Below are 27,121 nucleotides of genomic sequence, written 5' to 3'. Positions count from 1 at the left end.
CCGGTAATTCATTCATCAGTTTGTACTTCATTATCGAAGTCATCCATGTCGTCTCGGTCTCTATGTCGCCCACCATGCCGACGGTCTCAGTGATGCTTTTGGCATTCCTGATGTCCACTAACACGGTTCGACTGACATTCTTGATGGTTGAACTGGCAAGCTTTGAGAGAGCGTCGACTCGGTTGTTCTCAGACCTGGGAATGCATTGTATCTGGAAAGATTTCAATTTTGAAGTGTCGGCTTTTACCCTTTCCAGGTATCTTACCATCCCGTCGTCTCGAGTCTCGTACTCTCCTCTGATTTGATTAGCCACTAAAAGTGAATCTGTTTTCAAAATGATGTGTTCCGCCCCGGCAGCTCTAGCTAGCTCGACCCCGGTTATCACCGCCTCGTATTCGGATTCGTTGTTTGAGGCCGAGAAGGTAAATTTCAAGGCGTACTCAAACTCGTCCCGTTTGGGTGATGATAAGTATGCCGGCTCTGAGTGTTCGCCGTGGAGGACCCGTCGGTGTATACTTCCCATACTCCAGGGTTTGGCTCTTCTTGATATGTGCACTCGGCCAGGAAGTCTGCAAGTGCTGTCCCCTTTATCGAGGGCCTCGGCTTGTATTGAATGCCGAAGCCGGATAGCTCTACTGCCCATTTGATGAGCCTGCCGGATTGCTCAAATTTTTCCAATGCTTTCTCCAATGGTTGGTCGGTTAAGACCGTCACGGGATGTGCGTCGAAGTAAGGCTTCGATTTCCTTGCGGCAACGACGACAAAGAAAGGCGCTTTTTCAATCGGTGGGTAATTTCTTTCGGCGGGCAACAATGTATGGTGACAAAGTAGATTGGGTGTTCTTTGTTTGTCTTCTTCTCGATGATCACGGCAGATCGACCGTGTCCGAGGTAACTGCTATGTATAGATATAGCGTCTCCCCCAGCATCGGCCTGGACAGGGTTAGGAGAGTTTGAAGATGAGCTTTCAGTTGCTTGAAAGCTGTGCTCTGTTCCTCCCCCAGCTGAAGTCCTTATTTCCCTTCAACACTTTGAAGAATGGGGTGCTCTTGTCGGCTGACCGAGAGATAAAACGGGCTAGAGCCGCCATCCTCCCGGTCAACATCATAACCTCTTTTCGATTCCTCGGCTCCGGCAGGTCAAGGATTGCTTGAACTTTCTCTGGATTGGCATCAATTCCCCTGGCGCTGACAAGCACGCCGAGGAACTTACCTGACCGGACACCGAAGTTGCATTTCATTGGGTTAAGTTTCATCTTGTATTTCCTCGAAACAAAATGTCTCGTGTAAATCGGCTAAGTGCTCGCTTTGTCGATTTGCTTTTTACAATAGCATCGTCGACGTAAGCCTCAATGTTTCGCCCTTTTTTATTTTGGAACACTTTGTCCACCAGTCTTGTGTAAGTTCTTGTTGGCGTTCTTCAAACCGAACGGCATCATTTTATACATGTATGTGCCGTTACCGGTGATGAATGCGCATTTAGGCATGTCTTCTTCGGCCATGAATACCGATGATACCCGAGAAGGCGTCCAGCAGGCTCGGATAGTGTAGCTGCCGTGGCGTCGATTAAACTATCTATTCGAGGCAAGGGATAGCAATCTTTGGGGCACGCTTTATTAAGATTGGTAAAATCTACACACATCCTCCACGCCCCGATGATTTCTTCACCATTACAACATTAGCTAACCACTCGGGATAAGTACAAGGCATGATAAAGCCCGCCGCTAGTAATTTATCTACCTCGGCTTTGATGGCCTCATCTTTCTCGGCCGAGGAGTTCCTCATCTTCTCGCTTGACGGGCGGCGGTGGAGAGTACGTTCACTTGTGAACAATTACCTCCCGACTCACGCCTGGCATCTCGGCTGCTGAGTAAGCGAAGACGTCTTTGTTCTTCCTCAGCAGGTCTAGGAGAGCGGCCCTGAATTTTGGCTCCAGGTTGACACCGACAGTTACGGTGCGCCCTGGGTCAATTTCCACTTCTTCGGTCTCGGCTCCTTCGACCATGCCGACGGTTGCATCCATGAGATCGCCCTTCTGTTGTAGGGATGGACTCTTCCCCTTCTCTGACTTCTTCGCCACTTTGAGGGATTGCATGTTGCACCCTCTGGCAGATATCTGGACGTTGACTACTTCGTCTTTTTCGTCCTTTGAGATGAGCTTATGCGCTTCCCCCCGGTCCGAGACATACATCAGTGTCAGGGCCCGGATGGACATTACTGCATCGGCCTCGCTCTGAGTGACTCGGCCTATGAGAACGTTGTAGGTGGACGAGCCGTCAATGACCACGAACTCAGACAGGACGTTTTTAGCCGCATTCCTCTCGCCGAACATCACCGGCAGCCTGATTGACCCCAGGGGTACCAAGCCGGCCCCGGAAAAACTGTACAACGGTTGGTGCAGGGGCTCAAGTCCTCAACCTTCAGACCGAGGTTGAGAAAGCACTCCACGAACATGATGTTCGTGTGGGCGCTGTGTCAATCGGGCACCTCTTGACCAGGTGGTTGGCTATGTCCAAGTGGACTACAAGTGGGTCGGCGTGTGCGGGCGATGACTCCCTCGTAGTCCTTCTTCCCAATAGTCATATCGGGGATGTTGGAAGCGGGGATCGCTGTTTTGGGCACAAAATTGATGGCCTGATATAGCTCGTTCAGGTGCCGTTTGTGCCCATGAGCGGATCCACCGTTCTCGTTGCCCCCGATGACAACATGAATTACTCCTATCCGTTCAAAGACGGATTTTTTATTTGAGCCGCCGGTATTAGTCTTTTGGCCTCCGGCAACATATTTCTTGAGGCTCCCCTTCCGATCGCTCTTCAATGGCATTCTTCGAGATGCCGGCGATTGTCGGTTAAGTGGCCGGTGTGGCCGTGGTACTCACGATCGGCTCGTGTCACCGTCCCCCCTCGCCTTGGGAGGCCTTTCCCACTTTTGACCCTCGTTCTTGCTCGGGGCAAAGACCTCGGCGCGAGATACGACCGGGGGGGTGTGACCATTGAACCGCTTTTGGTAGTACGGTCTGAACTCCCCGGCGCCCGCCGAGTTACATTTCTGGCGGACTTGTCCGACCGTGACCTATTATTGTCACGGCGTCCTTCATCCGGGTTGTCCTCCCGGCGGCTCTTTCTCTCTCGAGTGCCGGCCTCGCTGGTGCCTACCCAGGTTTTGTGGTAGTCCTCCACCTTTATGGCTTGGTCGGCCATCTTCCCCAAGGCGGAGTCTAGGTTCGAGCCTCCGCACTTGAAGAGCTCGTTTTTAAGTCTCCTCTCGGGAGGCCTTTCATCGATCGAAGGCCGCCGGTTCATTTGCTCACTCACGAATCTGCTGAACCTTGGCGTCGAACCTCTTCACATAACCGGAGAGATTCGCCTCCCTCCTCGTCGATAGTCGGGAGATCCGATGTCTCGACGACCCTCCTCTTATTGCAAGAATATCGGGCCAAAAATGTGTCCCTTAGGTCGCCATAACAAGATATCCGACCCATCGGGTAGCCCCTTGTACCAACTTTGTGCCATCCCATGCAGAGTCGTTGGGAAGACTCGGCACCAAACCTCATCAGGTTGCTCCCATACCGACATGTAAGACTCGAAAGCCTCGGCGTGGTCGGTTGGGTCGCCTTCTCCTTTGTATGATATGGGTGGCAACTTTAGCTTAGTCGGCACCGGGGACCTCTAGGACATAGGCATCGAGGGGCTGTCTGACCACGTGTCGAATGACACGCGGCGATCGGCTCCTCGCATCCTTAGTCCGGCTCCTCTCCCCGTGGCGGGTCGGGCTTCTTCTCCGACTCTGGTGAGTCGGACTTCTTTCACTCCTCTGGGGAAGGCCTCGTCGGTGCTGCGGCGACACTGTCCTCCCGCGAGTGCGGGAAGGGCTCAGGTCTACCTCTTGCACTCTGGGCTCCCCCGGCGTCTTGACATGGTTAGCTTCCTCCAATGCTTCGTTTAAGTTTCTCGGAGTCACTTTTTGGACCCTGATCTCCTGTGGTGGGGGTGCCGCCGCTCTTGTCGTTGTGACAGTGTGAGTCGGCGTGCTACCCATTAGTTCCAGGAGTAGCTTCAGTTTAGCTGCATCAACCACGTGTCCCATGACAGTGACTTGGTCGGCGGGCAGCGGTGTATCTTATTCCTTCGGCATCCCGTTCGTCGTATCAGTGATACGGCCGGTGGGGGACTGCCCGATTTCAGAGTTTTGGAATGTGTCATCTTGGTAGAATTCAGTTTCCACAAGCACCGTTTCTGGTTGTTTCGACATCTTCTTAGCTCGTTGGATGGGTTTTGTGTTTTTTTTTTTTGTAAGGGATTTGACTAGCTTCTAGTATCTGTTTTCCCACAGACAGCGCCAATTGTTCCGGGTGTAATTCCGAAGCAGTTATTTGTCACCACTCGTGGCTTGTAGAATAACGTCTTTGGTTGAATCCTTCTTTCGGCCTCTCCTGAAACAATGAACGAACTGAGGGCTCGGTTTTGGCCGAGCGTACTCACTCCGACGCTCAAGTCAGTGAACTTAAAGAGATAAGTTGTGTGTTACTTGGCGAAGTATATATTGTAGAGAGATAAGGAAGATATTACCAGATTATGAGGTGTTTTAGGTTAGATCGTGGATCCTTTCCTCAATGAGGGTTGAGGAGTATTTATAGACTTTCACCTTTTGTCACGTAGTGTCCAAGTGGCTAGCAGGTGGAAAGACTGATGTACCCTCGGCCGAGGGACCCATGGCAGGCCGGCGGGCCCTGTTGACTCCATGCCGAGGGGTCTTGGATATGAGTACGCGGATATGTGCCCCGGCTGGCTAGTTGTCCTAGCCGAGGCACAAGAGACAAAGCCGACAGTCAAAGCGCGTCGGTTAGGGTGTTTGTCTAAATCGTTGACTTGCTGTGGATATCTTTGACCTTGCTCAATATGTTGACTCGGTCAGCGGGTGCAGAATATGCCCCATCAGTTACCATTTCAGAATGTTAATATCACTAAAACAAGCAGACAAATCACATGTAAGATGGTCACCAGATAAACCCTAAACATATGTAACCTTCTTAGACTAACATTGTAACCATTTTAGAACGACTACTATAATGCAAGATGGTCGCATGTTAACACTAAAGTATATGTCACCATACTTACTTATTATGTTTACCTTTTTAAGAATTTTAGATGCTCTCACATATAATCAACCACAACCAAAAATAAGTACATCAGCTCAATAAGATGATCACATTTTCACTACTAATAAATATGTCACCATATTGTTCATAGATGTCATCAGATTAAGCTACACTAATGATACAATTACAATTTTCAATAAACTCAAACATATGTACATTTCTAAACTATGGTGGTCACTATTTAAACAACAAAACATATGTCACAGTGTTAAGTAATATATGTCACTATGTTAAGATATATGGAAATCTATCCCTGCCAGGGTCACATTTCTCAGATAAATTGGTCACATTTTGCGATAAAATGGTCATATAAACAGCTTACCGTCTACCGTGCTTGTCTCTTCCTTGCTCATCTTCTTTGCACCAAGAGCTGCTGCCATTTTCACGACTTTATTCAGCACCTCTGCCAAACCACCATCTTCTGATTCCGACACTTGCTTCTCCTCCTCACCACTGCCTTCCTCCTCACCACCGCCTTCTGTCTCCTATGAAATGTCCTCTGACCCATCACTTTCTTCCATTTCATCCGTTTCCACCGGCTCTATAAATGAAACCCGAGATTTCACCTTCTCTTTACCCTTCTGCATCGGTTGCTTACCTTTTGCTTTCTTCTCATCTAGTCATCAATGAAAAGTGTAATTAATTAATTTTATCAACAAAGAAAAATTATTTATCCTAATCTCACCAGACCTGACATCGCAACCTAATCTGACCTGACATTGTTCACCTAATCTGACCGTTTTGTTTCAACACACAAATATTACTTCATGCAAACATACTTAATATACAACATGCACCAATAAACAACATTTATAAACCTAATCTAACCGTTTCTACCACCATTTTAATGGCAATAATGTCACCTTTCTTTACTAAACAAAAATAAACATGTTCAACAACTCCATTTATTACATTTATTCATGCATGCAACCATTTTAACATAATAAACAATATCTTTTTAACCGAATCTGACTTGACATTACAACCATTGTAATTACAATAATGTATACATTTTTTTAATAAACAAAAAACATCTTGAAGAATACCTTCCATATTTTTCTTCGGGGGGTGTCCTCCTAGCCATTTGTTTCTTCCCTATCGTCTTCAGGATCTTAATCAAATGTTACCACACTAACTCAAGCTCCGCGAGATAGAGATTTGCCCGGAGATGAAGATGGAGTCTGATAAATTTCGTTTTGTTAAGAGAAAAATGATGAAGATGAGGATTTTGTTGATGACAGAGAGAGGATTTATGTGAGGATTTGATGAGAGAGTGTGTTGTATTATTGCTTGCACAGTTTTACAAGCTTCGTTTTTCTCGACGTATGGGGAAGCTCCCCTTCCCTCCTTTTTTTATTACTTGTTTAATATAGTGGGGTCAAATCAATTTTTAAATATAATCCATCTGTTTTATCCATATACCATACAACGGTATCAAATCGACTTGTCTCTCCCTTGTGATGGATACTCTATGTCACAAGGAAGACTTATTGTAATAAATAAAGTAAGAGAAAAGTTTTGGTGGGGTAGAGGATGTGGGAAGAAATGATTGAAAAATGGAAAATAATTGGGTTGGTGACCTAGGTCGTGACCTTCTGCTTGGGAGGCTAAAAGTGGGCCAAGATAAATAAAGTGGGATTAAGAGTAAAAACGGGTTGCGACCTATTTAGCGCGACCTCTGCTTGGAAATGGTCTTACACATTGTTGAATGAAAGGTGCAATAGGTGCAATAATTTTAAACCATTGTACTAACTAGTATCTAGGGATGAGCAAAATCGGATATCCAATACAGTCTTAAAAATTGTATTGGATATCCGATTTAAAAATCTCACCTTTTTAATTGTATCTGATACGTTTTTCTTGTATATTCAATTTTTCCATGTTCCGTATACGGTAATCGTATATACGAATGTACGATATTACGGTTTTCAACTTCTCTCTTGTTTATAGTTTGGATTTCGCTATAAGAAAGGAGTCGGAATCAGTTCCACCATCAAGTTTTGTATTTCTACCAACATTTTGGTCAAACTACTTAGCAATTTAACATTAGTACATTTCTTTCACCTCAAAAATAATAAGCGGTAGATTTATAATATACTCCGTATCCATATATGCAGAGTTGACTACTTGAGATCTAAAGGATACACGTGAAACTTTATACTCCCTCCTATTCACCATTTTCTTCCCTATTTCCGTAAACGGATTATTCAAGTTTTCTTCCCCTTTCTTTTTTTGGAAACTTTTACTCTTATTTTATTCATTCCTCTCTCATATCACCAAACCCCACCCAACTCACAATTCCTTATTTAATTCCTATTTATTCCTCTGTCCTCTCTCCTATCACCAAACCCCACATAACTTACAATTCCTTATTTAATTCCTAATTATTCATTCTTCTCCCCTATCACCAAACCCCACCCAACTCACAATTCATATTTTATTCCCCTCCTAAAACATTGTGCCCACAACAAAGGGGAACAAAATGGAAAATAGGAGGGAGTACAACTTTTGTTGTGCCTCCAAAATGTAACTAACTATATACAAACAAAAGACCACAAAGTTAATAAGAATATTGTTCCGGGTGTAGTTCCAGAGCAGATTTGTTACCACGTAAGCTTGTAGAATGATGACTTTGCTTGACTCTTCCTTTCGGCCTCTCCTGAAACAATGAAAAAACTGAGGGCTCGGCTTGGTACCGAGCGAACTCACTCCGACGCTCAAGTCAGTAAACTTAAAGGGATTAAGTTGTGTGTTACTTGGCAAAGTATATTGTAGAGAGATAATGGAGTTTATACCAGATTAATTGTGGATTATTAACTTATTTTCGGATCCTCGCCTCAATGAGGTTTGAGGAGTATTTATTGACTTTCACCTTTTGTCACGTAGTGGCCAAGTGGCCAAGTGGCAGAGCAGGTGGAAAGACTGTTCTACCCTCGGCCGAGGGACCCATGGCAGGCCGGCGGGCCCTGTTGACTCCATGCCGAGGGGTCTTGGATGTGAGTACGCGGATGTGTATCCCGGCTGGTTAGTTGCTGGCCGAGACCCAGTGACAGCCGACAGCCGAGTGCGTCGTTAGGGTCTTTTCTAAGACGTTGACTTGCTGTGGATATCTTTGACCTTGCTCAATATGTTGACTCGGTCAGCGGGTGTAGAATATGCCCCATCAAATATAAAAGAAGCCAACTTTAAAATATGAACCGAAAATTCACTCACATAAGGACTAAACTAATATAGTCCAATTTTCATCAATACCATTTTCAAAAATCATATAAATTTTAAATTTTGTCGATAAGTATTCGATACTGCTTTGATGGAAACCATATATTGCATCGCATACGGTATACTATCTAGTCGGGTCGGGTTCAGATTCTTATTCGGATCACTAATTATTGAATCTTTTTGGGTTACAGGTCGTAATCGAGCCAGGTCGGGTCAATTTCAATTTGCACTATTTCGTTTCTGCCGAATCGAATTTACTAGAGTTCGGGTCGGGTCAAACATACCTACAAGCTAGGTAGCACGGACACTCCTCCTAATCGGCGTTCCCGTGTCGGACACGACACTCATCGGACACACGTCAAAACGTGTCGGACACTTGTAAAGTCGTGTCTAACTTTCATCTTTTATTTGGGCACGTGTCCATGGTATTTTGAGCCGTGTCCATGGTATTCAGACACACCTTCAAACGGAATCAAGTTGAATTTAAGGTAAATGACGTGAATTGTTATATGGTTGAATTTGGTAGGGAAATAAGTTGAATTGAGGACAAATGATGTTCTTTAAACTAGTAATGAGATGTCGAAATAGATTGATTAGAAGTTGGTTTTTGGTTTTGGAAATGATAATGAGTTATAATTAACGTCAAGTTTTACCTTCACTTATTTAAATTTAATATTCAATACTTTTTCAAAAATAAAATCACACATAAATAACTATAAAATATATATTTTATTAAATTTAAATGACGCGTCCCGTGTCATAAATTTTATGGGATGCTGTGTCCATGTTCGTGTCGTATCAGTGTCCGTATCCGTGTCCTTTTTGGTGCTACCTAGCCTAGAAGCATCCTAGAGAACCAAAACCAGCCCTGGTCTAGAGCTGATCAAATGGCCCAAGCCCATTGGCCCTACCCAGCCCGGCCCGCTTTTTAGAAGGGCTTGGGCCTTTTGTTTTGGCCCAAAAAAGCCCATGGGCTGGCCCAAAAAAGCCCGACATATTTTTGGGCTGGGTTTGGGCCAAGCATTCGGCCCAAATTTTGGCCCAGCCCGCCCATATTTAATAATAAACGAATATTTTTTTTATAAAACCTATTAAACTAGTGTTAAAGTTATAAACAACTTTTTAAAAACTCAAGTATATTTTTTTTAGATTTATAAAACAATGTGTATATAACATAAATTATATCACGAATGCATGATTAAGCATTCTAAAGTGGGGGTGTTTGTCTTTATTTTATTTTAGAGAGCAATTCATAAGCATTTCATCATATTTTGTATAATTTTATAAACTACGTATGTTTTTAAAGTAGTAATTGAAGGTATTATGTTAATTATTTTCTAATGTAAGTCGTAAATTTTAGGGCCCGAAAGCCCATTTAGGCCCAAAAGCCCGAATTAGCCCATAAGGGCCGGGTTTGGGCTTGCCAAATAAGCCCACGCATTTGGCCCGGCCCAGCCCGACCCACACAAATGGGCCATTTTTGTTAGAAAGGCCCGGCCCAAGCCCGCACTGGCCCGGCCCATGATCACCTCTACCCTGGTCGGCCCACAAACAAAAATAGACGACAATAAAAGTTAGGGTTGGGACTTGACGAGATTACTTATCAATCAATAATCCCTCTTTTGCAACACAAACTTTTGTTTCACATATTCTCTCTCTACAAATTTCTCTCTTTTCTCCCAAAATTTTCAAGCTTTCAACCTAATTTCTGGTAATCTTTCTCTATCTTTTATTTCTCTTCTTCTTCTTTTCGTTTTCCCCTGCATCTTATATCCTGTTTTTTTTTCGTGAGTTTATCAATTTTTTTTGATTTCGTAACGCAAAGAAACCCTAATTTGAAGTTTTTTGTGCCTTTTCAAATTGCTGATCTTCAATTAAATATCTTATGTGAATACTAGAATCTATGAATGTTTACATGTCATGAAAGTTTCTCTGTTTTTTGTATCATTAATGATCTTGATTTGAAATTTAGGGTTCTTTCTTTTTTATCATCACCGTTGATTGTTTACTGTCTGGGTTAATTGGGTAGATGAATGCTTATGTTTTCAGATCTAAAAAGTTTCATCTTTTTGGTTCAATTTGTCGAATTAATTTATTTCTCCCTCCGATTCGTTGAAATTGACCCTTCTGTTCAAAATCCCTCACTAATTGATGGGGCGATTCCAAAAAATTGGTTGAATTATTATCGACTCCCTCCTATTCTTTTGAATTTACCCCATTTGTTCAAAATCCCCTAACAAATTTTGTAAATTGGGGGAATTTTAAATAATCAGAGAGTATAATTTGTAGCTAAAGATTTTTTGATGGCTGATAAGTTGGTTGCATATGTTAATTGTAAAGGTTATGGTGATTTTCAAACTCAAATGTAAAGTTTGATTTGTTCTTCATGGTTGTCAATTAACATGTCCGGGTTGGTAATTTTTTGACAGTTTTAACGGCCGTTAATCTTGTTTGAGTATAAAAGGCTTAAACTTTCGTTGTTATTTTGGGTTGTATGCAGTTTTCCAATTTCTATGTGATGGAAAGGTTGAAATTTTTGCGTGTTTTGTGAATTCGAGTTTTTTTAATTGTTTTGGGGAATATGTAGTTTGGTTCGATCATGCTAGCATCAAACTATATGTTTGATTTCGCGCTTACTTTTGTTGTGTTCAGCTGTTTGAGGGTATATATAAATTTTTGTTTTTATTTTTTCATATTTTCTACTTGTTAATAGAGCTTTAGGGATTTTTCTTAATGAATTTCTCTTTTGTTTTTCATCGGGTGTCTAGGTTATTCGAAAATCACTGTAAAGACTTGTTAAAATTACTTTGTCGGATCAACTTTTGATGCTTTACTACTATGGGATTACTTGAATTGTGAGTTTAACTAATAGCTGCTCCAGGTGACATAATGAGGAGATACAGCCCTGGATACTACAGCCCTCCACGAAGGGGATATGGAGGTCGAGGAAGAAGCCCACCTAGAGGTGGATATAGCCCTCCGAGAAGGGGTTATAGTCCTCCCAGGAGAGGATATGGCGGTGGAGGCGGCGGGGGTGGCGGCGGCGGTGGCGGTGGATATGGCAGACGAAAGGAGCCAAATCATGGAAGCTTGTTAGTCCGTAATATTCCTATGGATTGCAGGTAACAGCTTGACTAAACTCTCTGGTTTAAAGATTACATGTCTGTATGCCTGTACTCTTTCATGCCTTTACTGTCAAATCACTACTTGATATCTTTGCGGGCTTATCTCCTTTTTTTATTGCTGCTGTTGACTAATACTTGTATTTATTTCTATAGGCCTGAAGAACTCCGCATTCCGTTTGAAAGGTTTGGGCTTGTTCGGGATGTTTACATACCAAAGGACTATTATACAGGGTGAGGTTTTGTCGTTTGTTTTCACTTTGTCATTTTTTTTACAATGATGAACCTAGGGTCCTGGCAGGTGTTACTTTTGACTTATAAAGCAAATTATAATTGAAACTTTTTGGCAGTGAACGTGTTCTCCTTAATTGTCATTTTTATGCCTGGCTAAATCCTATCGCTGCTCAATCTATTTTCTTAAGCATCCATGGTTTGCAAGGGTTATTTGCTTCTGACTTCGACTGATGCTCAGGATTTGTTATCATTTACATTTTAATTTGTTGGGTGGTAGAACCTAACTTTACATAGGAAGAGAGTTTGTCTTAATATTCTTTCTTGATTGGGTTTGCTTGCTAGGAAGATATTTAGCTACTACTTAGTTCCAGTAGATGGACTGATATTCTTAAAAATTGCGAGTCTTCTCTCTTTGATTCTCAACGAGATGTTTTTTGAACTGGTTTGTCAGGGGGTATATTGGTTTGAAGTTAACAAGCCCAAGCCCCACTTTTGATGAAGACCTACTGTATATCATTGCTTAAAATATTGCCTCCCAAGGCTTTAGGGGTAATGTAATAGAGAAGGTTCTTCCTGTATATGAAGAGAATGTTTGTTAACACTGTCAATAGAAGCTTGACGATCAAGGTTGATTTTTGATGAAAAGAAGACAAGATAGCAAGATATTTAGTTACATACATGGTCGATTACAAGTGCTTCATTTATATACGCGCATATGAAGATTTTCAAGTCTGGTCCTTTTCGAGTTGCTATTTTCACTTTGAATGCGAATGGAAATGTCAGTTCCCAAAGTTATGGACTTTGTATTGTTTTTGTCTAAAGCTGGTCTGGGCTTCTTCATTCTAAGAAGGTGCTTTAGTAGGCTGAGAAAGAGGTATAATCAATGACATTATGGGTTTGAGTCACTACTTTACGCATCCTGAATCTCCAGTGGTTTGAAATTATTTTTGTACTTTGCTAATTTTGTTCGCCTGTCTTCAGGGAGCCACGAGGCTTTGCTTTTGTGCAGTTTGTAGACTCCCATGAAGCTTCAGAGGCCCAATATCACATGAACGGGCAGATTTTTGCTGGAAGGGAAATTACTGTGGTTCTTGCTGCCGAGTCCCGGAAAAAACCAGATGAAATGCGCCGGAAAACAAGGCAAAGGTAGTGGGGCGTACTCTTTTCTCTCTGAGCCTTCTTTTCTGTGTTTTACTATCTCATATACATAGATTTATGGTGTTTAAGGGCTATTCCCTAAGTTTCTAATATTGCTCTTTTCTTCGTCTCAGAAGTGGTGGTCCAAGATATGGTGGTGGAAGGAGGTCACCGTACAGTAAGAGTTTACGTTCAAGCAACATACTAACTTCTTTGTTGGCAGCCAACCACTTAGCGTGGTCACTTTTCTAATGCAATATATTTTTCAGGACGCACTCGTTCCCGTTCAGTTTCCCGCTCGCGGTCACCCCGCTACCGTTCTGGTTCTAGAGGCGGTTCTAAAGGTGGTCGCCGTTCTAGGTATGTTCTCATATAAACCAACGCAAATGTGTACTGAAGTTAAAGTAAGAGTGTGCGTTTAGGTATCTTATATTATGAACCTGTTACCTTTGTCAGGTCTTACTCTGGTTCTCCTAGGAGACGGGAGGAGTATTCTGCTTCTCCCAGTCGAAGACCTGCTGATCGCTCAAGATCGCCCAAGTTGTCTCCACGTGAAGATGAGGGACGCAGATCATACTCCCCGAAGTACGAGGACCGGGATGAACATGCCAATGGATTTGACAAGTACGTGAAAGAACACTTTTAAGTAATTTTTTATATTAGTGTTGTGTGTTAAAGTCAGCTGATAAGAATTAGCAGCAGAAGTATCCAAGTGATGTTTTAGGATGAACATGCTTTACTATAACAGTACAACTGCATTAAGGAAATTTTGTTTTCGTTTATCTATTGATCGGGGCATTGATAAACCAGGAAATCCAAGTATGAGGCTGAGGATGCAAGAGGTCACAGAGATTCTCCTAGACGACAGTCAAGGTCACCATCTGGCTCAAGATCCCGGTCTGCTGATGTGTCACCTGGAGTAAGCAGATGAATGGTGGGTGTCGATAGCATTTAAGTTTGAGTCGGCTTAGACGTGCCCCTGATGGGTAATATGCTTGTTCGTTTCTTTAGCTTGAATGTTAGACAAGATAGTCTGCTATTCTGTGAATTGTGAAACCTTTCCGAAGTACTGTCTTGATGTTAACAACTGCCTAAAGGACTATTCCGGAGTTAGACGTAGTGCTTGCTTATGTTTTTATATGCTGGGATTCTAGTAATGATCTTCAACCTTTAAACTTGGTAATTCGTTTGCTGTTCTTGACCTTCTTGCAGCATTTGTGATTTGTTCTCAAAGCTCTCTCTAGTCTTCAAAAAAAATTATTACGTAATCTTTTGGAATGTTAAGACACTTGTTCTTCAAAACGCACCCTTATGGTAAGAAATGAATTTTATATTAAACTATGAATCTATCTATGATTGGTGAATAGCCGATATTTTCAGCGCAAAAACTAAATTACACTGATGCTTACATAAACTAAATTAAGACCGGGTGTACAACACTACTTGTTAGTATTATAAAAATACTAAACTTCAATTTTTTTTAATGAAACTCAAAAATAATATAAATTAGCTCAATTAAATTTTAATTTTTGACAATAAAAATTTAAAATATAAATAAAAAATTATAAAAGCTGTTCACTTTAATTAGCTCCCTTCAACTTCAATTTCACTTTATTTCAGTTAGTTTATAGTTTCTTTTCCTAGTTACAGTTTGTAATTGTGTTATTTAGGAATTTTAGGCAATACAAGTTGTGAAATGTAAATATCTCAGTCGTGAATTCGTGATTAATTGCAACTACAAAATCTCATTGAAGACGGCACATATCCGTCACTTCTGAGTGACGGATACCATTTTCTCTCACAAATGACCCAAAAGATGAGAGAAGGAAGCACATGGGGGTGCCCCCACCTTGTCCCCTATCCGTTTTGTGAGTAGCATTACCCGTTACTTGCTCCGACCCATCTTCAGCAAGACTAACTAAATTGCAACATGTACCTGTAATCTCCGGAGCGTAGTAGTATGCATTATAATGCTGTCTCTTAATTATTTGCCGATCAAACATTTTGGGTTTTGTGTATTGAAATAGATACACCCTTTGTACCAATCCAAAGGTAACATTGACCAAAATGACACTATTTATGCTCGTAGGGAATCTTCGATATTATTCTTAATCTATAAGACAAAATATAGTCATGTGAGATTTTGTTTGATTTATCGTTATGAATGCTACAAGAATATCAATTTTTTATAATTTTTTGCAAAATGTGTCTCGGCAAGTGTGAAAAAAGTCAATGTTATCTTTGGATTGGTATGAAGGGAGGAATAGAGCCAGACGAGTCTATGCACTTGAAGGAATGGAATGTGATACGATTCCTAAAAATTCAAGGAAAAAGAGGAGTGTATTGCAAAGGGAAGTGGATAAGTTGGAGGATGTGCTTGAATTTGAGATAGGGCAACATGTCGATTTAAAAGCCTTGTTGTCCAGCAAAGCTCGTGATTTTCTAGTCACGACCAAGGGCGGTGAGAAGGTTCCTATTGATAGTCTTAAGAGCAAGTACGTCCTTGTGTGTTGTTTCTTACTGCAGCTCAGAGAAGACAACATAGATCAAACCATTTGCCGATCCATTTATGTAACATCCCCATCTACCAAGGAGCCTTAACAAGACCTTCCCCAGCAGATACAGGCATTACCATCTCGGTTGCCCGAGGAACATAACGTTAATAAAAAACTATTTAAAGTTTATTACAAGTTTAACTCAACAAAAGAAAAGACACAACTGATTAACAACAACTATCAACTATGGTGATACTACTCCATGCTAAGACTCCGTGAAAGACAGTCCTCCGACTCACCCAGATACGTTCCATATCAACACCTGCTAAGACTGGCTGCTCACCATAATGGATCACGGCAGACACATAACAAGAAAGAAAGACAACCAATACCACACAAGGTCAGTAACATAAGAACAACAGACAACACAAGATACAATACAACACAACAATCTCCAATTCCGATAACCCATCAATCACCTGACTATCCCGAAGGAACAGTCCTGTCGGATTACCCATTCCGATAACCCATTAGATGGATGAACTTTGAAAAAATCAAGCACAATTATACCAAACTTTGGTAGATAGAAATTTATAAGAGTTTTAGGTTTTAGAAATAAGAAATAATAAACAAGAATTGAGAAGAAGTGAGATTATAAGCCTCGAAAAGTTTTAAGAGCCCGTGTACTGTAGCAGCGATACTCGATCGAGTATCTGAGGTCGAGTTGGGGTTACTCAGTCGAGTTTTGTTGTTGGCAGAATTAACATTGATTCTGTTTTCTAGCAAACTCGATCGAGTGATCCACCTACTCGGCCGAGTAAGGCCTACTCGGTCGAGTACACCCTCGTACTCGGTCAAGTAAGTCAAAATACTCAACGAAAGATTACGAATTGTTTGGTCGTTCCTACAAAACAACAAATCGTTCGGAGTCTAAGGTATACTTATAACTCGTCACTAATTATCTCTATAGTATTACTATCGATTATCATTACTTTACATCGTAGAAGAGTGCACTCCATCATTAGTTAACCAATCCGCTGCTCGGTTAGCTTCTCTAAACACGTACTCGATTCGTACCGTCCGTACTAATGAGCTCTTTGCATCGAATGGCCAAAGGCCGAAGATTATTACTCAAAAGTTGATCTTCCCGTATGAACCCGACACGTGTTTTATTGTCCATATGCACTAAAACCTTTGTAAAACCTATAGCTGTAGCACGCTCCAACCCCGATACAACGACCCTCATTTTAGATGTGCAAATACCGCAAGAAAATAGAAAGCCAGTGATGAAATTACACGTATCATCTCGTAATGGACTGCTAGAGCCGGCCAAACCCGAGTTTCCTTTTGAAGCTCCATTCGTATCATGACCCAACCATTTGGAGGTGTGTGCCAGCGAATATATCGCTCCTCTATCGAAGCGCTTGGACTAGGAATAAAAGGCGAGAACGGATCAAAAGCTTTTTTCGACATTTCAAATCTGATGGTACCCTTTTTTCACTGAATTTTTGTTGATGGCTATTCTACTTCGGCTCCTTATTATTTCACCGCTCATAATTCAGATTTTACCAACTGTTATCAAAACAATACTGCTTTAGAAATTGCTACCAAATATTGTTGGTTCGGATTAAAACTAACTACCACATGACCACGGGTCCACGAACCTCCTATTTGCGCATTAGTAAACAAGAATACTCCTATTTTACACTCCCCTCAGTCATATCATCCACTTACCCAAACATATTCCCTTTTAACCTAATTAATTCACTTCACTCATCATCCAACCTCAACCTAAAACTACTTCCAATTAAATTGGGGATTTTGTCATCTCAATCTTTTAAATTTCTTCCCCAAATTGAATCCTAAATTATGGTTTACATCTAATTTAAATTCCCAATGAGTTCCAATCCTCCAATCCTAGGTACATTTTTACTTCTTCATTCCCCAGATTCCTCCCTTTTTTGTAGATGCTACAACAATTAAAATGAAGTGCGAATTATTAGGAGAAGATGGTTAATAGTTTTAATTAATCATATGAAATAAGTAATAACCCTATTATTATTGAGGTTAAAGGTTGACCCATATACGCTAACTTTATGTCAAATTTGTGGTCATTAGTTACGAGTCTATTTTCTCTCCATTTCCTCAAAAGAAATGGAGACGCAAGTACTTATTAATGGCCCGGATCGCATATTAACAATATCTAACGGTTCTAAATTTACGCATAAAAATAAAGGAAAATGGGGATAAAAGAGGAAATTATTATTTAAAGAGATTGTGAGAGAAAATGGAGATAAAAGAAATGGAGAGGATCCATTTCCCACATTACTACCAAAATCCGGGTCAATTTTGGACAATCTATTTCCTCATTTCCTAAAGCACTGGGCAACAAGGCAGGATAGAAAATTACAAAGACGAAGAAGGTCTCTTAAAGAACAGCAAGTCTCCTTTGTGACGGGATATCCGTCATAAGCTTGCACGGGTTAAATACTACCCATTTTGGTAGATAAGACAAAACATATTGCTACTCTCTAGGCATTCTGTTTTTGTCTTATCTACCCCACATGGATAATATTTGACCCGTCGCAAGCTTACGACGGATATATCCGTCACAAATGATAATTTGGGCTTAAAAGTATTTAGAATGTCACATCAAATTGGAGCAGTTGGTTGTTGTAATCTTCTCAAATTGAGTTTATTGGCTATCATTGACCACTTCTTTGTATAAGCTATTCATATTCATACAATTCAACTTAAATAAACTATTCAGATTCATTATAGATATTTATAAATAAAGACTTGCTCGTACCAATAAAAAATAAAGACCTGAATTATTATTAACATATATATTTATATTTAGGGCAACTAACATAATAAAGAAGAAAATTAGTCAGAAGCAGATTAGCAAAATCATTAGAGACATGACTCTGGGTTTGCTCGAGGTATTGGTCATTGAAGCTCATGGCCTTCCTGACGGTGATTTTATTGGTATCTTTTTCTTTTCTTTTCTCATTCTTTTTACCACATATTGTATTTCGGTTTTCCTAACATGTGCATACGTTAGAAAAACCGTTCTTTAATGTTTCTTAATTTGTTTTTTTTTTGGGTTGCAAATTATCACGTACTGCTTCCATTTCATATCTCATTTGATAATCAAATTGAATTATCGTCTATAGTATTTAGAACTTCATTAGTTCAAGCAAAGTCAACGGCTGTCTAAAGTACCATGAACATAGAGAAACCAAATCTAGTCCAAAATAGTTGAGGGAACTTAAGTTTCATACTTTCATAATGATTATTGACTCCTCGTTATAATAATGATCCTCACAAAAAGAAATTAGGAAATATAAAAAATCAATCATGAGCATAGTTTCCGGATTTTGAAGTAGATCGAAACCTGCTCTATTTTATTTTGATTACGCGTAGGTCCGTATATTATGATTTGTATCGAGTGGCAAGTAGTATTTCATTCCATCATTAGAATTCCGGACATTCTGTGTGACCTGTTTTAATATTAAGACAGATATATCCGTCTCAAAGTTTCTAAGAAATGAGAAATATGGAATTTAACTCCACTTATATGTCTTGCTCTTTGTTTTACAAATTTAAACAAGTAATGTCTTAAACCTATTACATCAGAGGAAATGTATTGTTCTTGAATTTTTGTTTATCTAATTAATACAACTAATGTCTTAGACTCTTTGTGTTTTTTTTTTTTTGGAATGATTAATGTCTTGGGACTTCCAATTTTACAAATCTATTTGTTGTCTTGGCAGATAAAATAGATCCCTATGTTTTGGTTTATTACAAAGGGCAAGAGCGAAAAACCAAAATTGCAAGAGGTTAGTTAGTTATCCTTTCTTAAAAGCCAAGATATAGGGTCTGGTATAGTGTTTCGATACCGTCCTCTCACATATGTTATTCAAATTTTCCTTTTATTATGTGAGGATACAAGATTTAAATAATTTAAAAAATGTTGAAAATATGGCAGGGGAAGGTAAAAATCCAAAATGGAACGCACAATTAAGATTAAGTGCAGAATATCCAGGGTCAGGAAATGATTATAAGTTACTGTTCAAAGTCATGGATCATGACACCTTCTCTGCTGATGATTTTCTTGGCCAAACCTTGTAAGTTTTAATCTTAACATTATTATTATTATTATTATTATTATTATGGGTTTTTCTACATGGTAACCCTGTGTTTTTTCAAATTCTACATGGTAATCCTACTTTTCAGAGAACACACATGGTAACCCTCAACTTTGTTAATACGCATTGCCGTGACCCTTAACTTTTTTTCCGTCAGTTTTGTCCGTTAAGTATCTGACGTGGCCAATTGAATTTTGTGATTTTCTACAAGGTAACCCTATATTTTTAAAAATTCTACAAGTTAACCTTACTTTTTTTTTACAAATCAATCTTTTTTTCACAATTTTACTCGATTACTCCCAAATTGTCATATCCACCCTCACTACCCTTTAATTAACCGAGTTTTTAAAGAAAATTCTATAAGAACTTTGTTCGATATCAAAAAATTCCTAATAAGATATTCTAAATACAAGTAAAAGTACTCTATTCCGAACATTATAATAATCAATTCCAAATTTAATTCATGGGGTAATCTAATTAATAAACTTTTGCTTTCAAAACCTCATCAAAAACGACAAAATTGAAAATGTTGTAAACACAATAATAACTTACTTCAATTGACAAATTGACACAATAAAGTTGGGTAAAATTAGGGAGTGGAGACTCATTTGGAAACATTGGACTTAATAGTGGATTTTTTTGTTAATTATTGAACCCGATTTTTGGAAATTTATGGTAATGATACCTTAAAGAGATGATGATATTAAGAGTTTGACGTTTTTTGGAGTAATCGAGTGAAAAATGTACTAAGGATGATAAATTCATGAACTAAGGGAGTATTTTTTTTTTTTTTTTTTTTTGAAGTAAAACTAAGGGAGTATTTTTAAGAGTGTTTCTCTTGTAAAAAAAATGAATATGGTTATTTTGTAGGATTTAAAAAAATAGAAGGTTACCATGTAGAAAATCTCAAAATTCAATTGGCCACGTCACATACTTAACGGACAAAATTGACGGAAAAAAAGTTAAGGGTCACGGCAATGCGTATTAGCAGAGTTGAGGGTTACCATGTGTGCTCTCTGAAAAGTAGGGTTACCATGTAGAATTTGAAAAAACACAAGGTTACCATGTAGAATAACCCTTTTATATGATAATGTAATTATTATACTCGTAGAATACACGTTGATGATTTACTGGCAATTGGAGTAGAGAAGGGTTCATATGAAATGCGTCCTACTAAGTACAGATTGGAAGATACCAATGGTACTTACTGTGGTGATATCAAAATTGGTGTCAAATTCTCTTCCAAGGTTTCTATTTTTCCCTATCTTTTTTTTCTGAAAATAAGGCCCTTATAAATTACTCCCTCCATACCACATTAATGGTAACATGAACCCACTTTTTATGAGGAGAAAAGTGGGTACCATTGGTGTGCTATGGAGGGAGTAATTATTATAAATGCGGTAAAGTACTCCTTTTTAAGTTTTAATAATGCTGTGTAATCACGAGATATAGGAAATTCATTTTTTTAGATCAATATGATGATTTTACTACCACAAATTTCATTCTTCTTAAAAACTACCCAAAAACAATGTGAAATATCATAGTGAATAGGAGGGAGTACTTAATTACTTTTATTATTTAGTTTAGGAGAATAATTTAAGTTTGTTTAATGGAATTGACAGAAGATTGAAGGGAATGATGATGATGATGAGGAAATAGGAGGATGGAAAAATAGCGATTACGAGTAAAGACCAACTATTGTGTTCGTGGGAATGTATGTTGATGACATTCATGGGGTTTTGTTACTGCCCAATTGTTCATTTGTATCATGATTGTACCTAACTAGTATTTGTTTTCAAGGCTTTGCTCATTTTTTTTTTTCTATTTTGTTAATCCTTATTATCAGTGACATGAACTCAAGAATTGTGATTTAGATTGATGAAAACTTGTATATGTTTGCAACCATCAATCACTATTATGACTATTGCATCTTTAGCATTCTAAATTTCTAATCTAACCGTGTTTGTTCGAGCATTTTTATGCAAAACGCTAAAAAATGTTATTCAAGATGCTATGATGATATCTATTCTTGGACAATAATATACAAGTCATTATAAACGATACCAAGACTCGGTATTACCCTCTCAGACGCAGTATGTAAGAACGACTAAATGGTGGAACTATCATAATAGTGTGAGGGAATTTGGGAATGGTACCTCAAACTCAATACCACTCCGTAGATCCTCGTCTTATTTACCAACTTTTGAGCCATTAATAGATTGAATAACAATCGCTATTAATATTAATCGTTATATATATGGGGTAATAAGAGGTAAAGACAAATTTTAAAGTCTCGAGTTTAGATATAAATATGGATATTTGTTTGATATCATAATAATATCACGGTTTTTCTAACGTGTACTTAAGGACATACTCCCTCCATTAGAATATATATCGTTTTATACAAAAACTCAGTTATTAAGAAAAATCTTTACTCATGTTTATAGTATTAAATAGGCAATAATTCAGAGCTTTGGAAATATAAATTAGAGTACGTTTTACTCCTCTATTGGAGAAAGAAGATATAAGCGAATACAAGGTACAAATACAACTATCATATTAATTGCTTTGAAACTGACAAGACTTGGAAACTCTAAATTGAAAAGCTACAATCTTAAAAATGGCAAAATGTCAAATAAAAGTAAAAAATAAGTTCTTAAACGACATATATTCTATAATAGAGGGAGTACGTTAATAAGTTAATGTGGGCTACTATACAACTTAAGTAGCTTATAAAAGCACGCTTTAAACAAACCGATGATCCAATTACACAATAACTATACGGAATACCTTGAACCGATTTTATAGTATTGTGCACCACTATAATCAATAAGCCGTCTTAGCTCAGTGGTAGAGCGCGTGGCTTTTAACCACGTGGTCGTGGGTTCGATCCCCACAGACGGCGAGTTTTTTATTTTTTGGTTTGTTTTCTCTGCTCTTTAGTTGACTGACAATAGGAAGAAATAAAATTAAAATTAGTAAGTAGACTTGAGAAAAAGTCAAATTCATTTTTATAATTAATTTTATTCTGGCTAAGAGCAAGGTACTACACGACTGTAAATTATTGCGACAACTTATTATGTGCTGAAAGAAGATTGCATACTCCAATATAATCTTTTTCTTTCATACTTTTATCAATGGGAGAAGTTATTTATTCAATAACCGAGAATTATAAATTAACTAGGTTTACACAGAACTCAAAAAAAAAAAAAAAAAAAAAAATATTATTTATTTATTTGAATGACTGTAAAGGGGAATGGAGGTGGACATGAGAAACAATAGTCATGCGCTTCACGTCCATCACCTCCACAAACATAAATGAATCAAAGACTGATGAGTTCATGTGATGAACTCTTATCCTATGTTCCCATTGCCCAATTTGAACATTTACACTTTTTTTCACTTTCAATTTGATAACCTCTCATCACCGCCAACTTCACTTTCTCCTCCCAGTTTGTTCCTCCCACTTGTGACTTGTCAACAAAACCTTCTACTCTTTATAACGTGGCGAAACTTAAACGAAAAGGGTCACCAGCAGCCCTTCGCTCATTTGCCTCACATTTCATGATGAAATTCGAAGATTTTCTGATGCAGTCGACTGAACAGCAGAGCCGAAGAATTGCGCTCCAGGAAGAGGTAACATCTTAGCCCACATAGCTTACAACTTGCAATTTACAGCTTACATGTCAGTAAAGTCTTTGAATGGTAGCCAAAACACGAATCCAAAACCTGACTCAATTATTGAGTGGTTTCATGAATTATCTTTGCATCGGGTTGCTTACAGCTATATTTTGGATACTTCAATTATCTGATTATGTCTTCGGCAGGTTGAAGAGCTGCAAGGGAGGCTAGATGGGGAGCTGAAGTTAAACAGTGTACTAAGATATGCATTAAAAGGGCCTCTCCTTTCTTGCCCTTCCTTTTCAGCTTTTCTTCCCATGAAGGTAATCATCTACTAGTGCTAAGCACTTCAAGATAAATTCACTGCAATCTTTTGAAAAAGATAATAACCCGTGCCACAACTGCACACCACAGTGCTGATTTTACAGTCAAACTCAAAATACTAGCATCCCTAAAAGCTACTTCAGTGGCTGACATATTTATTAGCTTGGGAGTAAGTAGGTTTAACCCAAGTAACTTCCCCGTTAATTTTTCGACTGAAAGATCAGCTCAACTAAGCCAATTCGCTTGTGCAAGCTATCTTCATACCCACTGCCAATTTGGCATTTACGTCCTATTGATACTGTTTCCCTTGCTCGGGAATTGGTGACATTTTCGCAAAACTAGCTTGAACCACTTGCTGAAAAAAAAAAGTAACTACACCAGCTACTATATATAGTGTTGATGTTAGGGTTACCTGAACTTGGTGTAGGTACGGATGCTTCTGACAGAACTCGAAATTGTAGAGAAGGAAATTGGTTGCCTCGAAACTAGGCTTGGAAAATTGAAAATAAGCTTATACAGAGAGAAGAAGCTCAACTTAGAGGCGGAGGTAATGCAGCCTAGACTAAGTCATCACCACAGACGAAAAACTCTAGAGGAAGGCAGGCTATCACTAAACTCTATCTCCGACATGCCAACCTGCTCTTCTGCAAGGTTCAAAGGTCAGCGAGAACCACACCCTAGCATATCTCTAGTCATTTTTATCGGATGTAAAATGCCATTCTATACTGCCCCTTCCAGTCATTGGATTTCCTCCGTTGTCCTTTTTAGGACAGTCAATTCAATACAGTACATTTCCTTTCGGGTCAAAAGTAATACAAAATATCCCATGTGAAAGTGGCTGCACTCTTTCCTAACATACTTTCCATCTCCAAACAAAAACTTTGGTTAAATAGTAAATTTAGTGAATCCAGGTAATTGAGAGAGTAACAATTGACTATAAAAAAGGACACATTAAAGAGATAGCAGGGGGTTCTCAATCTACGTTCTCATTTGCACCTTGGTTTTGAAACCAGAAAAAACTGAGAATGGATCCCTGAGAATTATTGGAACAAAGCAGAATGTCATACCTGCTGAAGCCGGAAGGGAGGAGCCAAACAAAATCTCTGAAGAGCTGCTCCAGTGTTTGATAAAGATTTTTCTGAAGATGAAACAAATGCCATCAGAAGGCGAGAGAACAACTTCTGATTCCAAGCATACTCCAAACTGTATAAACTCCAGAGGAATTTCATCGAAAACAACATTTAGCTGCAAAGCAAGATCACATTCCACCATAGGTAACCCAACTTTCGACTCATATGAATTACCAGATTCTGCTAGCAAAGCGATGACTGTTAGGGCATACAAGAACCTTCTCCAGATCACTCGAAGTTCGTTGACAACATCGAAGATTTCAGATTCTTACCCGGCCACCAGAAAACTGAGGTATCTTCCAATCCCTTAATCAATTGAATGATTACAATAATGAGATGATAATATTGGGATTTTTAACAGGGCTTTGCTACAAAAACTATGCTATGTGGATTTGACATTCTTGAGCCACAAGCAAAAGTTAGCTTTCTGGATTAACATCTATAATGCCTGTGTAATGCATGTACTGTAAGATATCTTCTCCCATAACAAGTCAAAATAATGAACAAAACTAAGGCACTGAAACTTTTTTTTCTTATTCGGTGAAATACAGGCTTACTTACAACATGGTCTACCATCCACACAGGAAAGAATGTTGACACTCTTGAACAAGGTTGGTTGCCCACTAGTCCGTCCATCTTTTTACTAAGCCTAACAGTTACGTAAATGTATGGCGAACACTATAGTATGAGCACAATTCAAGAATGATAACAGAAAGCAATGACTAAATGTATATTTTTGAATCAGGCTGCGCTAAATGTTGGTGGCATAGTGCTGAATGCTCTGGCTATTGAGCATTACCTTCTCCGTCATCCTGTTGACTCAAGACATGTAAGTGGTCAGTCGTCAAGCTTCTGATACAAATACTTTGACCAAAAGTAACCCTTGGAAATAATTAATTTTAAAGTTGATGAACATACCTTCTGACCTTTCTCATAAATATATACAATGAATTAATCTCGCCCAAAAATAGATAAACAATAGATGGCAATAACTCGGAGGAATCGTTCATTATAGGACTCATAGCATCAGTTCATAGACTATACATCTGAGGTAGTACCTCTTATTGTTTATTTTCTGAGTTTTATTGTAAAGTTTTTGAGTTCTACTTTAGTATAAAGTTTTTGAGCACATTTACTAAAACATTACACCAAAAAAATATAATAGTGCTCAAAAACTATATTAATAAATGGTAATATGCTCAGAAAAAATGTGTATATGCTCGAAAACTACCAGGTATGAGGTACTACCTCAGATGAGAAAACAACCACCATCTCCGAAATCAGATACTGTATTAAATTACTAACAAAGTTTCCAGCAAACAAAGAAGAGTTTCTGGCCGAGAATTTACAAACAATTACCTGACATCCAATTTAATGCTTCAGGATCTGACAGATGAGAAGGAAATGCTATTGCGGCGTGTCTATGGACTACAGTATCCAGAACCTAACATAACCTTTGCATTATGTCGCGGCAACTGGTCTTCCCCAGCGGTGAGCTAAATCATACACTTGTCTAATAATTCACCTGACTTTATCACTAAACATGATTCAGGCAAGTAACAAGTAATTGCAATTCCCATTTCCAGCTGTCGGTGTACACTCCAGATGAAGTGGTTAACCAATTGAGTCAGGCAAAAGTTGAATACTTGGAAGCCTTTGTGAAAGTGACGAGTAAGAAGAAGATCATGGTACCCAAACTCCTTCAGTGGCACATGCAAGATTTTGCAGATGACATGGAATCACTAATAGAATGGCTTTACAGTCAACTGCCACCAAAAGGGTTACTAAAGAAAGAAATATTGAATTGCCTCGAAGAGGAAACAAAACATTCAGCAGGAAAAATGATTGAAATTATACCATATGAATATGAGTTTCGGTACTTGCTACCACACTAGACGAAAAAGGAACTAAAAAGAAGTAATTGACAGAACGGTCAACACGTAACAGGCACCCAAACGATTCAACTGCAACAGGAGCAACAATGACATTATACTGATTTCACGTTGTTGGGTATTTATAGATCACAAGAGAGCCAATCTATGTCTGAAACTACATAGAAGACCTTACTATGGCTATCTTATATTAGACCATTACAGAAGCTGTTGTAAATGCAAAGTACAGCTAACCAACATCATAATTGACATTTGTTCCCTCTTTTCTTGGGAATGACTTTCTGTAAGATGATGATTCATGCACTCTATTGTTCCTCCTAAAAGAATCGCCATGCACAATGCATTATACAGTTTCTTCTGTTATTTCCATAGTTTACTACTACCAAGCATAAGAAAAGAGAAAACCAAGCAGCTCACGAATTTACAAGTGATGCCAAAGACAGCAACAATGCCTTAACCGAAAAATAATTTGTAGTTAAAATAATTAGCTGAAGTCCCATCAATGAGTAAAATTACGAAATTTATTATCTGCAAGGACTGTGCTACATATACAGGAAGTAACTACAAGTCTACAATACTAAAATAGCAGGTTAGAGTTAATGTAAACCCCTGCAGTTAACTTCTTAAGCACCCGTATAGA

General features: G+C 39.0%; 3 protein-coding genes and 1 non-coding gene across 5 annotated transcripts; all 4 read left to right on the top strand.

Annotated features, from left to right (window-relative positions):
* The first annotated feature begins 9,973 nt into the window (after window positions 1-9,973).
* LOC141643114 (serine/arginine-rich SC35-like splicing factor SCL30A) lies at window positions 9,974-14,006 on the top strand. The gene is made up of 8 exons (XM_074452146.1): window positions 9,974-10,086; window positions 11,257-11,497; window positions 11,654-11,731; window positions 12,713-12,877; window positions 13,003-13,046; window positions 13,138-13,228; window positions 13,325-13,492; window positions 13,679-14,006. The coding sequence occupies exons 2-8, from the start codon at window positions 11,265-11,267 to the stop codon at window positions 13,797-13,799; spliced, it is 900 nt and encodes a 299-aa protein (XP_074308247.1). The 5' UTR covers window positions 9,974-10,086; window positions 11,257-11,264; the 3' UTR covers window positions 13,800-14,006.
* A 4,176-nt stretch (window positions 14,007-18,182) lies between these two features.
* Window positions 18,183-21,443, top strand: LOC141643113 (16 kDa phloem protein 1). Its single transcript, XM_074452145.1, has 5 exons — window positions 18,183-18,351; window positions 19,140-19,205; window positions 19,355-19,493; window positions 20,626-20,761; window positions 21,137-21,443. Exons 1-5 carry the CDS (start codon window positions 18,285-18,287, stop codon window positions 21,200-21,202), a joined length of 474 nt encoding a protein of 157 aa, XP_074308246.1. The 5' UTR covers window positions 18,183-18,284; the 3' UTR covers window positions 21,203-21,443.
* A 904-nt stretch (window positions 21,444-22,347) lies between these two features.
* Window positions 22,348-22,419, top strand: TRNAK-UUU (transfer RNA lysine (anticodon UUU)). The gene has a single exon. It is a non-coding gene; the product is annotated as a tRNA-Lys (tRNA).
* Window positions 22,420-22,859: 440 nt separating this feature from the next.
* LOC141643112 (uncharacterized) lies at window positions 22,860-26,830 on the top strand. 2 transcript variants are annotated; one of them, XM_074452144.1, is made up of 9 exons: window positions 22,860-23,150; window positions 23,342-23,458; window positions 23,887-24,118; window positions 24,473-24,881; window positions 24,951-25,050; window positions 25,141-25,200; window positions 25,335-25,418; window positions 25,973-26,080; window positions 26,176-26,830. In XM_074452144.1, exons 1-9 carry the CDS (start codon window positions 23,079-23,081, stop codon window positions 26,482-26,484), a joined length of 1,491 nt encoding a protein of 496 aa, XP_074308245.1. In that variant the 5' UTR covers window positions 22,860-23,078; the 3' UTR covers window positions 26,485-26,830. The 2 variants fall into 2 exon arrangements, 1 of the variants encoding a protein (XP_074308245.1); XR_012543643.1 differs by having other exon boundaries at window positions 22,944-23,150; window positions 25,335-25,425; window positions 26,176-26,301.
* Window positions 26,831-27,121: the final 291 nt, after the last annotated feature.

Source organism: Silene latifolia, chromosome 2 (assembly GCF_048544455.1).
Source record: "Silene latifolia isolate original U9 population chromosome 2, ASM4854445v1, whole genome shotgun sequence".
NCBI lineage: Eukaryota > Viridiplantae > Streptophyta > Magnoliopsida > Caryophyllales > Caryophyllaceae > Silene > Silene latifolia.
This window is presented reverse-complemented; position numbering and strand designations above follow the sequence as displayed.